The sequence below is a fragment of the Chelon labrosus genome (assembly GCF_963514085.1).
Source record: "Chelon labrosus genome assembly, chromosome: 7".
In the NCBI taxonomy this organism is placed as follows: domain Eukaryota; kingdom Metazoa; phylum Chordata; class Actinopteri; order Mugiliformes; family Mugilidae; genus Chelon; species Chelon labrosus.
Genome location: NC_140343.1, coordinates 30,441,337 through 30,455,444, shown reverse-complemented (window position 1 = coordinate 30,455,444; position 14,108 = coordinate 30,441,337). Strand labels below are relative to the sequence as shown.

Genomic DNA, 14,108 nt, shown 5'->3' with positions numbered 1-14,108 from the left:
AAAGGTTTCCAACACAATTTCTGTGACATTTATTTTATCCAAATATGCATGATGACCCCTTGGCCCGATTATAAAAATACACTTGAGGCAAAGAGTTGCACATCAACTTGAACAAATATGCAGTAAAACATGATGTACACTTGCAACTCTTTAGTGCAGGGAGGCCCACTCCTCAGAACCATCAAACAAACAGATTACATGGAAAGAATTATTAGGATACTAGGTAGTATATAAGTATATAATTAATTCATGTTCTATACAACCTATAAATTAATCTTTAACATTTTCACACGTCAAATTGAATTCTAGTCAAATCCATAAACTCACACTAAAGGTTTTTGCTCTGACGTGCAGCGTGAATCATGGAACCTTACAAACACAAGTGTGTAGTGTTCTAAACTACAGTAAATGGACTTCAGTCATGCCCAAGCTAACGAATGGAAACCAGCTGTGTGCTGAGTGAGTGACTGATGTGCAAAAAGAGAGGTTCGTCCATTTAAAATTAGATTCATGCCACACGACAGTGTGAACAGAATGAAGGGGTATTAATACTTACAGAATCACTGTAGATGGAAGAGAAGATTGTTGGGCATCGCACCAGCAGGTGTCAGTGTTGTATGCAGTACAACTGGAATACGTTCCAGTTTCATTTCTCTTGCAATACTATGAAACTACATCTGAAACTTAAGGAAACCTGGTGTCATTTGTACATTTCCATGACAGGGCAGCCTGAGGATGATGAGTCATTATCGGGATTTGCTTGTACACTGTGCAGATCAGCTGTTCTGTTTCTTCCTATGCCACGAGAACCACCGGCACTGAAAGGACGGTACCACCAGCGTGGACGCAAATCTTTAAGATTAAAGCAGCAACTCTTGAGCATGAAGACTCTTGGCATTTGGAGTTTGATTCCACTATTGTGCCAAATATGGGCTGGAAGCAATACATCAGAACCAAGGTCAGTGTGCAGAACCAGTGTGCAGCTGGTTTGTATATACACAGTATTATATTGCAGTTTTAAATAAATTCCAACTGCATTCTGTCTGTTGAAGTGTACGTGTACGGTAGGACGTTTATACCGTTTGGTTCTGTTTTTGCTTGTGTGGATTTGATTGCAGTGTTTTGTTCATTTGTTTGCAAAAGTAACAATGTTTTTGTAAGAGAATAAGCTTCTTATAAAAACATTGAATCTAAAAGGACTTATCAACACACAAAGCATATGTACTGTATGTGTATTAGGCTATAAACAATACTAAATAAAGAGTCGGTTGGGAGCAGAAAGAGCCTGTTCTTCTTTGGGAGCCGTGGTAAAAGAGCTGACTCTCAAAAAAAGAGCCAATGCCTACCACTACTGTCTGTCTGCACTGTAAAGTCCCAGTGTTTACCGCCTGGAATAAACAAACTTGATTGGCTGTGTGTTATCACGTGGGATGGCTTAACTCTCATGCAATTGATCTGTGGCTTTCCTTGTCCACCAAACCGCTCCAGGGTAAATCTGCCTTCAGCCGTCGACTTCCAGGCTGCTCAGCCTGGGAGGCTGCACAAGCGCCCATAGACATATATACATAGACGCCTCATTGAGTGCTGGACCGTACGTCAACGTCGCCGCCATATTGGAGGTGGCAGCTCTGTCCCGCGAACCAATACGAGTCAATGGAATGAACTTTATTAAGCGCCTTCTACAAAGTACTATAAGCATTTACACATTCACACACGAACATATATATTGAGGAAACCGATAGGAACTAAAAACAACGTCGATTTTACGAAATTACAAATATAATTTGTACAAATTATAGCTAACCAAGACTAGCCGCAGAGTGTTTTTGTAAATAAAATGAGAGCCAGATTTTACGACAAATTATAGCTAACCAAGACTATACACAGAGCATTTTTGTAAATAAACTGGTTAGTTTATAATTGCAATTTTTAAATTGCAAGTTACTGCTAACGTTAGCTTAGCTTGTTTGTTTGTTGATACAAAAGGCACCAGCCTTCAAGGCTGATTGCAGAGTAGTGCCTTGCAGGCTGATTATTAGGCTAATGATGATTTCATATTGCATGTCATTATTCAGTCAGCTGCCTTCAAGGCTGATTGTAGAGACTAGTGCCTTGCAGGCTGGTTATTAGGCTAATGATGATTTCATATTGCATGTCATTATTCAGTCAGCTGCCTTCAAGGCTGATTGCAGAGAGTAGTGTCTTGCAGGCTGATTATTAGGCTAGACTGTCGGTTGGATGAATATTTTGAAAATATTCATCCAACCTTTGTTGCATGCTGTTAAACATATTTATTTAATGTTTTCACAGATACTTGGATAGTCTTCAAGAGGCTGGAAGACTAACCAACCCAAGAAGTGCCATGGAGAGCAAGGGTAAAGAGATGGCAGACATGCTGATCCAGAGGGGCTGGATAGAGAGATGTCATTGGCTGGATGAGTCAAGATGCCTAGTGCCATCTGCAAGCAAAGATTTGCAGTACTTGGTAGTTCTGCCAGAGTACACTTGTGAAGGTGTTGCTGCATCATCTGGAGGTATGCTACCAAATTCTGTGTGGAATAATTTGTTAATCTGAAATTATAATTCTTAATAATGTTATCTCCTTTGACCTTGTGAATGCAATACAGATATGTAACTCAATATCTACCTCTAGTTGTCCCTCACCCCGACCCCAAAATCTCTACCACTCTGGTGACCTGAAACTATTCTTTTCATAGGTCTTTGCAAGCATTTGCACATCGCGTTGGAAGCAGCACATCAGAGAGGTCATGACATGAGGAATCTGCAGGACAATATTGCAGAAGCAGTGATGATTCATGGGAATGTGTCAATTACCAACACAACTGTTTTTGTTCAAAGTACTTTGTCAAACACAGTCAATGTCATAGATCTTGCGACTACAAAATGTAACTGCATTGCTGCTAGTGTAGCCGGTCTGGCTCGACACTTGTTCTGTTACGATCTCTGTGTTGTGTCTTGGTTGGTTCAAGAATGAGACAGGACACTTCACTGTCAGCCAGGAATTTATTGTTTCTCAACTGTGCAAAAACGTTAATGTTAGTACCGCAACTCCTTATCACAGGGATTAACATTTACACCTTTCCTCAGCGGAGCGTAACGCAACTGATGACACGTGGGTAATTCTGTTTTACAGAATGTTCCAATTTCATAGAAAAATAAAAAAAGGTATACTACTAATTTCATAAGTCCCTGGCGACAATTTTACCATTACTTCATGTGAATTAACAATATCAATGTTAACACGAATTGAAACACGAACAATGCAGACCTGCCAACCTTGAAGAAATTTTATGAGTACAACCCCCCACATCGGCCAAGTGCTGCCATTGGAGGCAATCATGACTTTTCTTGTCACCAGAGAACTAAGCATCTCTGTGCTCAGGCTAGCACAATACAATTACTGCAATCACTCCCAACATTGAATTGAAAACAAACTGTTGTACAGGAGGCATAGCTCATGGAAACTTCTTCCACCTGAAAATCTTGTCAGAAATAAAAGTAAACTGAGGACATTCTTTGTAAATAAATAAAACATTAAATAAATGTGCAAAACCAGAAGTTATCAATGTCAAAACCAGGCTGCTAAAACAAACAACAAAAAAGATTCAAATTTTCAATGCATAGTGTTTAAATATTTGCATTGTTTAACTTGTTAAAGGTTGCAGATTTGGCTTTTTTAAGTAGTGCGTCAGTGAAAGTCTCTTTGTAACAAGTGCTGCCTTTGGAGGCAATCATGACTTTTCTTGTCACCAGAGAACTAAGCATCTCTGTGCTCAGGCTAGCACAACATTATGTTTTGTTTTTAGTGACCAAGCTGAAAATCCTTTCACAGTCTGCATTGCTGTGAAAAATCACACACACCCCAAGCATAACTGTGGAGAGGTTTGCAAAAAGTTTCTTCCCTCCTGATTCCATCACACCTACTTCTCTCGAAGCTTCATCAGCCCGTTTGGTAAGAATACCATCATTCAAGGTGGTGGACTGAAAGAGCCGAAACTCGTCCTCCAATTCATCCACTGTCACACCATTTACCAACAAGCAAGGGAACCTGTCTATGAAGTATGTCAGTGAGGAGAATGTGGCTGTTTGGCGTCTGCTTATATCAGCTACGGCAGCATGACGCAGCAATTCGTCCCCATAGGGGAATTTAGAGAGCATGTACTGAACAGCTGCTGTGAAATATTTCCTTACATCCCTGAAGAAGCTTCAAGAGGTAAGTTAGGTTGACTTCTGATAAATGTCTGTGTGTCATGCCCAATCGACAGCTCATTATCAGGCAGCTGGTGTTCACTGGATTTGTAGTGAGTGGGTTGGGATCCTCTCCTTACTTCCCTGAAGAAAGCTTCAAGAGGTAAGTTAGGTTGACTTCTGATAAATGTCTGTGTGTCATGCCCAATCGACAGCTCATTATCAGGCAGCTGGTGTTCACTGGATTTGTAGTGAGTGGGTTGGGATCCTCTCCTTACTTCCTCCATCATTCCCACAACACTCAGGTTTGCAGAAGGCCAAAAGAATTTTTTGCAATTGTAGCTCCAATATCTGCAGCAATATGAGCACACATGGCTCTTCTTTCTGCAGGTTCTCATTTGCCGTTTCAAATAAAGGTATAGCTCTCTTTAAAAAAAGGGCATACAGCTTGGACTGTGGGTCAGTCAAGAAAGCATACACCCTCTGTGGTTTTGTGACCTCTGTTTTCTCTATCTTCTTTTTCTGTTTTCTTTTTGGACAGATCCCTCTGTTTTTTGCCCATTTCTTTTTGTTGAAAAACAAATTGGTTTGGTCAAATCCCTTGGGTGGTTGAGCTGACTGCTGTGCAGTGCTTGGTCCCGCCTGCAGCTGTTTGAGTGTGGGCCCTTTCTGCAATTGTGTAGTGCTTGGCCCTGCCTGCAGCTGTTTGGGTGCAGACCCCACCTCTATCCGCTTGGGTGTAGACCCTGCCTGCAGCTGTTTTGGTGTAGGCCCTGCCTGTTGCTGTGTGGAGCTTGGTCTTGTCTTGGACTTTCTCTGGTGGACTTTGGTCTTCAAAAAGCTGGAGGACAAAGTCTTTGAGACAGCATGCTTACCCGAGGTAGGTGCGAGAGTTGAGGGCTTAGGGGCAGCTGGGCTCTTCAGAGAGGGATGAGCTGAGGACGTGTGAGATTTAGTTGCTTTCTTCCCTGTTGCCTCTTCAGCAAAAAACAGAGTCAGTGGTTCCCACTGCTGGAGGAGTCGATTGACACATTTGCCTAGAGCCAGCCATCTGGTTGAGGATAATTTCAAAATCTTCCTCACATCAGTGTCGCACAGCATTTGGAGGTCACGCAGCAAAGCGTTCCTCTTGCTACTCTTGTCAAGGTAGTAGTAGATCACAATGAGCATGTCTTCAATGTCAACACATAGACTTCTTGTAGCCTTTTCCCCAGCTATATGCATCAGGTGGCATGCACAGCCGACCATGTAAATGTTAAGATTCTGTGACTTAATGAATGCTGCGACATCTTTTCTTAACCCCTTCATGACAGAGGCGTTGTCAGCAGAAAAGCTTACACAATTTCCCCATGGTATTTTCCTTTTGTTTAGTTCCTGGTCAATGAGATTGTATATTGCTTGGCCAGTAGACTCTCTACACTCAACGATTTTCAGGAGTACTACAACTATGTTTCCAACACTGGGATCATAGACACGGACAACTAAAGGATAAAGCTTGACATCATCCATGTCTGTGCTACCATCGGTTGCAATGCTGAATGGGGAACGGCACATAAGGTCACTGATGACCTGTTCATCATTTGAGGAAAGTGTGTTCAATATAGCTGCTGTCTTGGTTCAGGCACAGCCGTACTGCTGGGCAATTTGACTATCTGGAAACATCTTCTTAAATAATGGTCCAGCATGGTCAGCTATAGACACTGGCACATTGTGCTCAGCTATAAAGTTTGAGAAAAGTGTTTCTGCCCTGATGGTCCGTAGATCTTGATCTCCAAAAAACTTTGTGGTGATCTTAGGGACTGAGGCCATGGCACTTTCCAGTTTTTTGTACTTTGTTCCTTCCACATGACGTCTGCAATCTGAAAATGTAGGTGGAGAGGGGGAAGATTATGATAAGCTACTATGAGTAGGTCATATTCCTGGATGTTGTTACAAATATTATGATCATACACTCACACACACAATTAATCAAAGGAAAACTAGATACATGTAATTTATATTGAAATACATTGTTTGGCTCATCACTACCTCCTAGATTACAATAAATTATTAATGTGTAGAGGAATGGAGTGGATGAATAACTGTATGTGTAGTGTATGTGCCCATATATTTTTGAGCTATTAAATAGGCCTAACTAAGTACTTCTGTGTTAAAGATGAGTCAGACCAGGTTAGCCTTCTTCTGATTACTGAAGGGAAATTAAGTAGCTAGTCTAAGTAATGATTTACTCATGCAACATTAAATAGGCCTAAAGTAACTACTGCAAAAGCACACTATTTAAACCTGCACAAGATTATAGGCTAATAAATAACGTGGGTCAGATTTTTTCAGATAGGCTTTATAAAGGTTGACATGGCATTATGTCAGTTGCCATCATATTTGCCTAGCAAATAGATAGATAGATAGATAGATAGATAGATAGATAGATAGATAGATAGATAGGTTTTATTTGTCACATGCAGTTATACATAGTACAATGCACAGTGAAATGTATTGTGTACCTGCAGCCAGTAGTAAAAAAAAATATATGAGTACTACAGTAAACAGTAGTTTGCACACAAGGTAAGCAATATAAGTGTAATGTACACCGATAGAGAATTAAAATATAAAAATAAATAAATACATAAATAAAAATAATAATATAGACTGAATAAAAATATAGACTGGTAAACTTGGGGGGGGCGGGGTAGTTGTATATGTACATAAATTTACAGTATTAAGCAGCTTCATGAATAAAGTGCAGTGATATTTAAGTCCAGTTAAGGCTCAGAGTTGAGCAGGCGGATGGCATGGGGATAAAAACTCTTCTTCAGCCTCTCAGTCTTTGTCCTCAGGCATCGAAAACGCCGGCCTGATGGCAGTAGAGAGAAGAGAGAGTGTCCGGGGTGACTGGGCTGTTTCAGGATCTTTGTGGCCCTTAACCTGCAACGTTTGGTGTAAATGTCCTGCAGGTTGGGGAGGGGGGTTCTGATGGTCCGCTCCGCTGAACGGACCACCCTCTTGAGGGGCAGTAAGTCCTGCCTGGTACAATTTCCCATCCAGGTGGTGATGCTCCCACACAAGATGCTCTCGATGGTGCAGGTGTAAAAGTTTCTGAGCACCCTGAGAGGAAGCTTAAAGTCTCTGAGGCGTCTGAGGAGGTAGAGACGCTGTCTGGCCTTCCTCACGATGATGTTCAGATGGTGAGTCCATGACAGGTCCTGTGAGATGGTCACTCCCAGGTATCTGAAAGTGTCCACTCTTTCCACCTCAGAGCCACAGATAATGAGTGGATGGAAGTCCCTCTGCTGTTTCCTACTGAAGTCCACAATCAGTTCCTTTGTTTTGCTGATGTTCAGCAGGAAGTGGTTCTCCCTGCACCAGTCCTCCAGGTGGGACACCTCCCTCCTGTAAGCTGTCTCGTCGTTGTGGGAGATTAGTCCTACAACAGCAGTGTCGTCAGCAAACTTGATGATGATGTTGGAGTCTGAAGTGACCTCGCAGTCATGTGTGTACAGCGAGTACAGCAGAGGCCTGAGCACACAGCCCTGGGGGGATCCAGTGTTGAGAGTCAGGGAGGCTGAAGTGTGGTGACCCACTCGGACCACCTGTGGTCTGCCGGTCAGGAAGCTGTAGATCCACCTGCACAGGGAGGAGTCCAGGCCCAGGTCATGCAGCTTAGCAGCCAGTCTGGAGGGGACTATGGTATTGAATGCTGAGCTGTAGTCAACAAACAGCACTCTCACATAGTTTCCCTTACCAGTGTCCACGTGGGAGAGGGTCTTGTGGAGGAGGAGGTTTATGGCGTCATCTGTATATCTGTCTGGCCGGTATGCAAACTGTAGTGGATCCAGGGTGGCGGGCAGTGTGGAGGTGATGAATTTCTTGATCAGTCTTTCAAAACATTTCATCACCACAGATGTGAGGGCTACGGGCCTGAAGTCATTGGAGCTGCTGGGGTGTGGTTTCTTTGGGACAGGGACTATTGTGGACTTCTTGAAGCAGGTTGGGATCACACACTGTCTGAGTGAGAGGTTGAATATCACTGTAAACAGAGGTGCCAGCTGATCAGCGCAGGTTTTGAGGACACGCCCACTAATCCCGTCTGGTCCAGCCGCTTTCCTGGTGTTAACACTTTTAAACACCCTCCTCACGTCGCGCTCCGTCACAGTAAGTGTGTCCTCCCCTCCAGCTGGGAACGCAGCAGGCAGTCGGTTTCCCGACTCAAAGCGCGCAAAAAAGGTGTTCAGTTCGTCAGCCAGAGAGGCGTCGGCACTCACCGGGGGGGTGGGTGCTGCTTTGTAGTCCGTGATTGTACGTAGTCCCTGCCACAGTCCCCTGGAATCAGACTGTCCCATCAGTTTCTCCAGTCTTTGGCCGTAGCGGTGTTTTGGCTCTTTCACCGCTCTGCGAGCACTGTAAGAGGCCGACTTGTATTCGTCCATGTTCCCAGAGGCGAGTCCGGAGTTGTAGGCAGCGGTGCGGGAACGCAGAGCGTCGCGGACAGATCGATCCACCCACGGCTTCTGGTTGGGAAAAGTCCTGATGGTTCTCCTCGGCGTGGTATCATCCACAACTTTCCCAATAAATCCCACAACCGCTTCCGTAAACTCCTCGATATCTCCACCCGCACTGCTGTGAAACATGTCCCAGTCGGCTGAATCCAGCGCACCCTGCAGAGCGGCCTCCGATTGATTTGTCCACCGCGTCACTTCTCTCACAGCAGGGGGTTCCTGTTTCAGCCTTTGTTTGTATTTAGGCATGAGAAAGACAGCGGCGTGATCCGATTTTCCAAAGGGGGGAAGAGGTTTCGCTTTGTAGCCTTCTTTGAATGGGGAGTAGCAGTGGTCTAGAGTCCGTACTCCTCTGGTGGGGCAGTCGATGTGTTGAGTGAACTCTGGTATCACCTTCTTCAAGTTAGCACTGTTAAAGTCCCCAGCTACAATAAGGGCCGCTTCATGATGGTTAGTCTGAAGGGTGGAAATCGCCTCATGTAGCTCGGACAGTGCAGCGTCTGTGGCCGCCTGGGGTGGGATGTAGACGGCGCTGATGATGACCGAAGTAAACTCACGGGGCAGGTAGTGGGGACGGCATTTAATGGTTGGGAGCTCCAGGTTAGGCGAGCATGAGCGTTTGAGAGGGACAACGTTCCTACTGTCACACCAGTTGTTATTAACCATAAGGCATACTCCACCTCCCTTTGATTTCCCTGACTCACTCGTTCTGTCCATGCGGTGAACTGTAAGGAACTCCGCAGGTTGAATGGCGAAGTCCGGTACGAGAGGAGTCAGCCATGTCTCGGTGAGGCAGATGATGTTGCAGTCCCGTATGTCCCTCTGGAACTGTATCCTGGCCCTGAGTTCGTCCAGCTTGTTCTCCAGTGACTGGACATTGGCTAGTAAGATACTAGGCAGTGGCGTGTGGTGTGCTCTTCGCCTCAGCCTTTCTCTTACGCCAGCTCTTTTCCCCCGAGGCCGTCTGCGTGACCTGGGGCTCCCGCATCCTCCTTTGTTTGTGTCGGCTCCCTGGCGCAGGATGTCCTGGCGCCACACCGGGTCGGTGTGGTCCCAGGACATCCTGCGCCAGAAAATGGTTGTATAAAAAAGTTTGAGTAATGTAATCCTAACCCTAACCCTGTTTAGGACAGGTCGGAGAAAAGATGGACGCCTCCAGGAAAGTCGCTGTTGCGCTAGCTCTGAAAGAGTACAGAGAGCTACAATCAAAGTTTGTGGTTCATCAGCAAAATATGGAAGAAGATGATAGAAAGCGGAGAATGTAAGTTCATGTTTCATCTTATTTGATTGTAGTCTATGAATGTTTTAACCGTTTTAACCGCTGTTTAAGCGAAAATTCCGTTGCTACCGTTAACGCCGCTGGTAACTGTTTGCCTAACAGGCTTATGTGTAACATACGTTTTTAGATGTACCTAAGATGTTGAAAGATATTAGTGGAACTTTATTCTGAACGAAGGTTTTGTAAGCAGAAGGCTGTACTAGGATACGTTACAAAGAAAGGACAAAGAAACAAAGAATGGTGCCCCAGTCTGCTTTCTTTGATAGACGTGCCTGACTGAATGATGTATGGAATGTCCCACTTTAATTAGATTCTAGCTATATGTTATATAAGAAACGAAACAATATAATAAAGCAATAGATTTTAGACAACATTTATTCATTTTAGGTTTTCTCTTTCCTCAGGGCACTGATCTCAATTGTGCTGCGCTCCAGACAACAAATTATCCTCAAGACGGGAACAGAGTGGGAAATCATGCTTAACCGGAGTGATGCCACTTTTGCTCGTCATTTGAGGATCTCAAAACACCAGTTTGAGTACCTCTTGACAAAGCTGCAGGAGAACGGCCTACACAGCGATCACACTCAAGGAAGGCCTCCGGTGCCTGATACCAAGAAGCTGCTAATGTTCCTGTGGTATATGGCCAACCAAAACAGCTTCAGGGAGATGTATGACAAGTTTGATGTGTCACAGTCAGCAGCGCACAGAATCATCCTGCAAGTGCTGACCATCATGTCAGGCATGGGGAACAACTTTATCTCCTGGCCAAATGCTTGTGAGAAAGCTGCCTCTGCTGCCGCCTTTCACCGCACCTGTGGCCTTGATGGGGTTATTGGGGCAATTGATGGCTGCCACATCAGGGTCCAGAGGCCATCCATAAGAGGAGGGGATTACATGAACCGCAAGGCATACTACTCTGTATTCCTTCAGGGGATTGTGGATGACCGGGGCCGCTTCATCGACATCGTTGCTGGACCACCAGGCAGGGTGCATGATGCCAGAATGCTGAGGAGTTCCACCTTCTACACACAATGGCAGGAGAAGATGGGGGAGAATTGTCTGCTTGGAGATAGTGCCTACATTGGCCAGGCCTTCCCATTCATCAAAACTCCAAAACGTGATAATGGGGCTCTAACGGTGGAAGACCTTGAGCACAATGCGAAGATCAGCCAGGGGAGGGTCATTGTAGAGAATGCCTTTGGAAGAATGAAGTGCAAATGGAGGCGTCTACGTGACCTACAGAACACCCGCATTGACACTGTGGTCATGATCATTATGTCTGCTTGTTTCTTACACAACATGTGTATTGCTGCTTCAGATGTATGTGCAGAACACCGACGTGGCTGCCCAAGGCAGGAAGATCACAATGAGTAGACTCATTTTCAGGGTTGAAAGCTTCTAAATACATGTGCTGTTACTATGCATTTGCTCTTTCCATTGTGATTAAACTTTTTATTTTCTGTGTGTACAAATAAAAGTGGTTTCCCTAAATTGAATGCTTCACCTTTTTGTAGCCCACAGTATGGTTTTGAGTTTTTGTTTTGAAAAAATGAAGGCTTGGGTAAGATACAAGTAAATATTTATTTGCAATAAAAAATATCAAATGAAAAAAATAGAATAAACAATTGAATACAAAAGATATTATATATACAACTTAACAAACTATAAAAACTTTGAATTATAAATATAAATATATACACTATATATATAGGGAGGATCAGGGAGGATCACATGTCCAAATGACACTCATAATTTCTCTGTTAATTGTGTCATCAGGCTTTCAAAGCCCTGCTGGGAGGACCGCATCTGGTCCATGATCTCCTGGTGGCGCCGCTGGCTGGCAATTTCGGCATCCCGCAAGACAGCCAGGAGGTCATCGTCCCTTGGACGCTTGCGCTGCATTCTTGGGGTGGTAGAGGGTGTCTCTGGTGGTGTGGAGCTGGATGCTGTGCTGGTTGCTGGGCTGGGCGACGATGAGTGTGAGGTGGTGGCAGAGACAGTGGTGTGGGAGGTGGTGGCTGCGGCTGTGGAGGCAGTGGCAGTTTCGCTGCAAACCACTGCTCCCTGTCTTCGGACATCCACCCCATCTTTTGTTCCCACAACAGGGAACACCACATCATGTTGGGCCCCAAGCAGATCATCCATTTCCTTGTAAAATTGGAACCGCATGGTGCCCTTCCCTGTGCTGGTGTTATTGTCTTTAACTTTCTTGTAGCCCTCCACCAAGGTGGACCACTTCCTGGCCACCTTGTCAGGGCAGAATGTTTCATCATATTGTTCAGTTAGCTTTGAAGCCATGTCTACCCACAGCTCCCTCTTCTTCTTCCGGCCAAACCTGAGTCGGCTGTTGAGGTCCTTCATCGACTTTGGGAGACCCTCCCCCTCCCTCTCCAGATGTAGCCTCATCAGGTCGACCAGGAAGAGTGTGTGCTCCTTTGTGAAAACGTCATGCTTCCGTGTGGGCAGAGCTGTGGGAATGACGGCAGAGGGTGCCTCAGGGCAGCGGCTTATAACACATAAAAAGCAATATGTCAGTAAGCACAACATTATTAACATCCTTACTGATGTTATTCTAATGATTATACTATGATGATTATTTCTGTTATCTTACCAGCTTCAAAAAGGTTGACCTTGATGTTTAGGTCCTCATCAGCATAGTACACTGTGGGGTCATCTGCATGCTGGTACAGAGGACCAGGGAACAGCAGGGTCCTCTGTGAGTTGATGAACATTTTCATGTTCTCATCTAAATACACTAAAACACACACATACACGTTAGCTTGAAAGAACATGTAATAGTACTGACCACAATTGGTTTGCCAATCCTTGACCTATGTTTATGGTTGCAGACAGTTCCTGATTAGATCGTATAGTGGATGTATATTGGTCAGCTGAGGGCAACTTTACACAGGAGGGTGAACTCAGTAGGGGGCAGGGGTGGCTCCCAGACAAGGTCAAAACAAAAGGACAAAGGGACAAAAGGAGAGACACCCTGGTAGCATGATCAAGGCTCTGATCAGCAGAGGAGAGGAGATGAGGAGGGTAGACAAAGGAGTATGAACAGGAAACTCTGAACAGCAGGGGAGCAGAGACAGGAGAGATTAACATATGTCTGGAATTGCACCAGACGAGTCAATTCCTAATGTCTCTTCGAAGTTTACTTCTTCACAACCCTGAGAAAAACGATTGCCTATGAGCTATGAGGTTTCCTTTGTGTTCCTTTGTGTAATATGCTTGAAAAATAGTATATTTCTGTGTTTAAACGTTAATAAAATATAGACACACATTGATCACAGAAAGAATAGCCAAGACTTCACAATGTGCTTGGTTGCACTAGGCAGTTTGGACGGTTCGTAACATTTATAGTGTTTATCTCGTTTACAGTGCAACCATGGCGGATTTCACATGTTCATTATTCATGAACAAACATATTTCACAGTTTGATATCTGAATATTCTGTTTTGATTAACGTTAACGATAGGCTACTGCTCCGCTTTCTGCTCAAGACTCGGCATTGTTGTCATAGCAACATGGAGCGTCTCTAGCCAATTTAAACTGCACAAGCTACAAAATAACTTATTAAGCGGTATTTAGCTGTAGCGACATGCCTATTAGGAAACCGTATACACTGCTATGTGTACGACTTCTACATTTGGTTACAACAAAGACAAAAGTGCTTAAAATAGTAGAAAACCACAATGTTTACTTACGTGTGATGCTCGTGGTAGCCATCTTGGAAACTGAACTCGGGGTCCTCTGAGCCTTGACGAGTTGACGACTTGTATATACGACCTCGGGGGCGTTCTATTTGCAACTTCCGGGTCGTAACTCCGGAAACCAACTCGGAAACCGAGTTCGGTGGACAAATAGAACGCACCATATGCATCAGAGGTCATCAAAGCTGGACTCCGTTATGATGACAAGGTAATTTTTAAAGTTCATAAATTCAATTAGGCTAAAATAGTTACCTTTATCTTACGTTAATCAGCAACTGGCCTGTCTAACCTTCTAGATTTCTAGCCATTCTACCACTTTTCTAACTGCCCCAATAGGAAGGATGACGGGTGTGATAGCTAGCTAGCCTATTGACACTATGAACGTTTTTTTCTTATCATCCTTTTATTTTT

The 14,108-nt window shown here is 44.3% G+C and overlaps 1 protein-coding gene across 1 annotated transcript; it reads left to right on the top strand.

Annotated features, from left to right (window-relative positions):
- The first annotated feature begins 9,818 nt into the window (after positions 1–9,818).
- Positions 9,819–11,384, top strand: LOC311491020 (uncharacterized protein). The gene has a single exon (XM_084548854.1). The coding sequence runs from the start codon at positions 10,456–10,458 to the stop codon at positions 11,353–11,355; it is 900 nt and encodes a 299-aa protein (XP_084404980.1). The 5' UTR covers positions 9,819–10,455; the 3' UTR covers positions 11,356–11,384.
- Positions 11,385–14,108: the final 2,724 nt, after the last annotated feature.

Excerpts from the sequence above, each read along its gene's own strand:
- LOC311491020 (XM_084548854.1), top strand. The coding sequence starts at position 10,456 with ATGCTTAACCGGAGTGATGCCACTTTTGCTCGTCATTTGAGGATCTCA.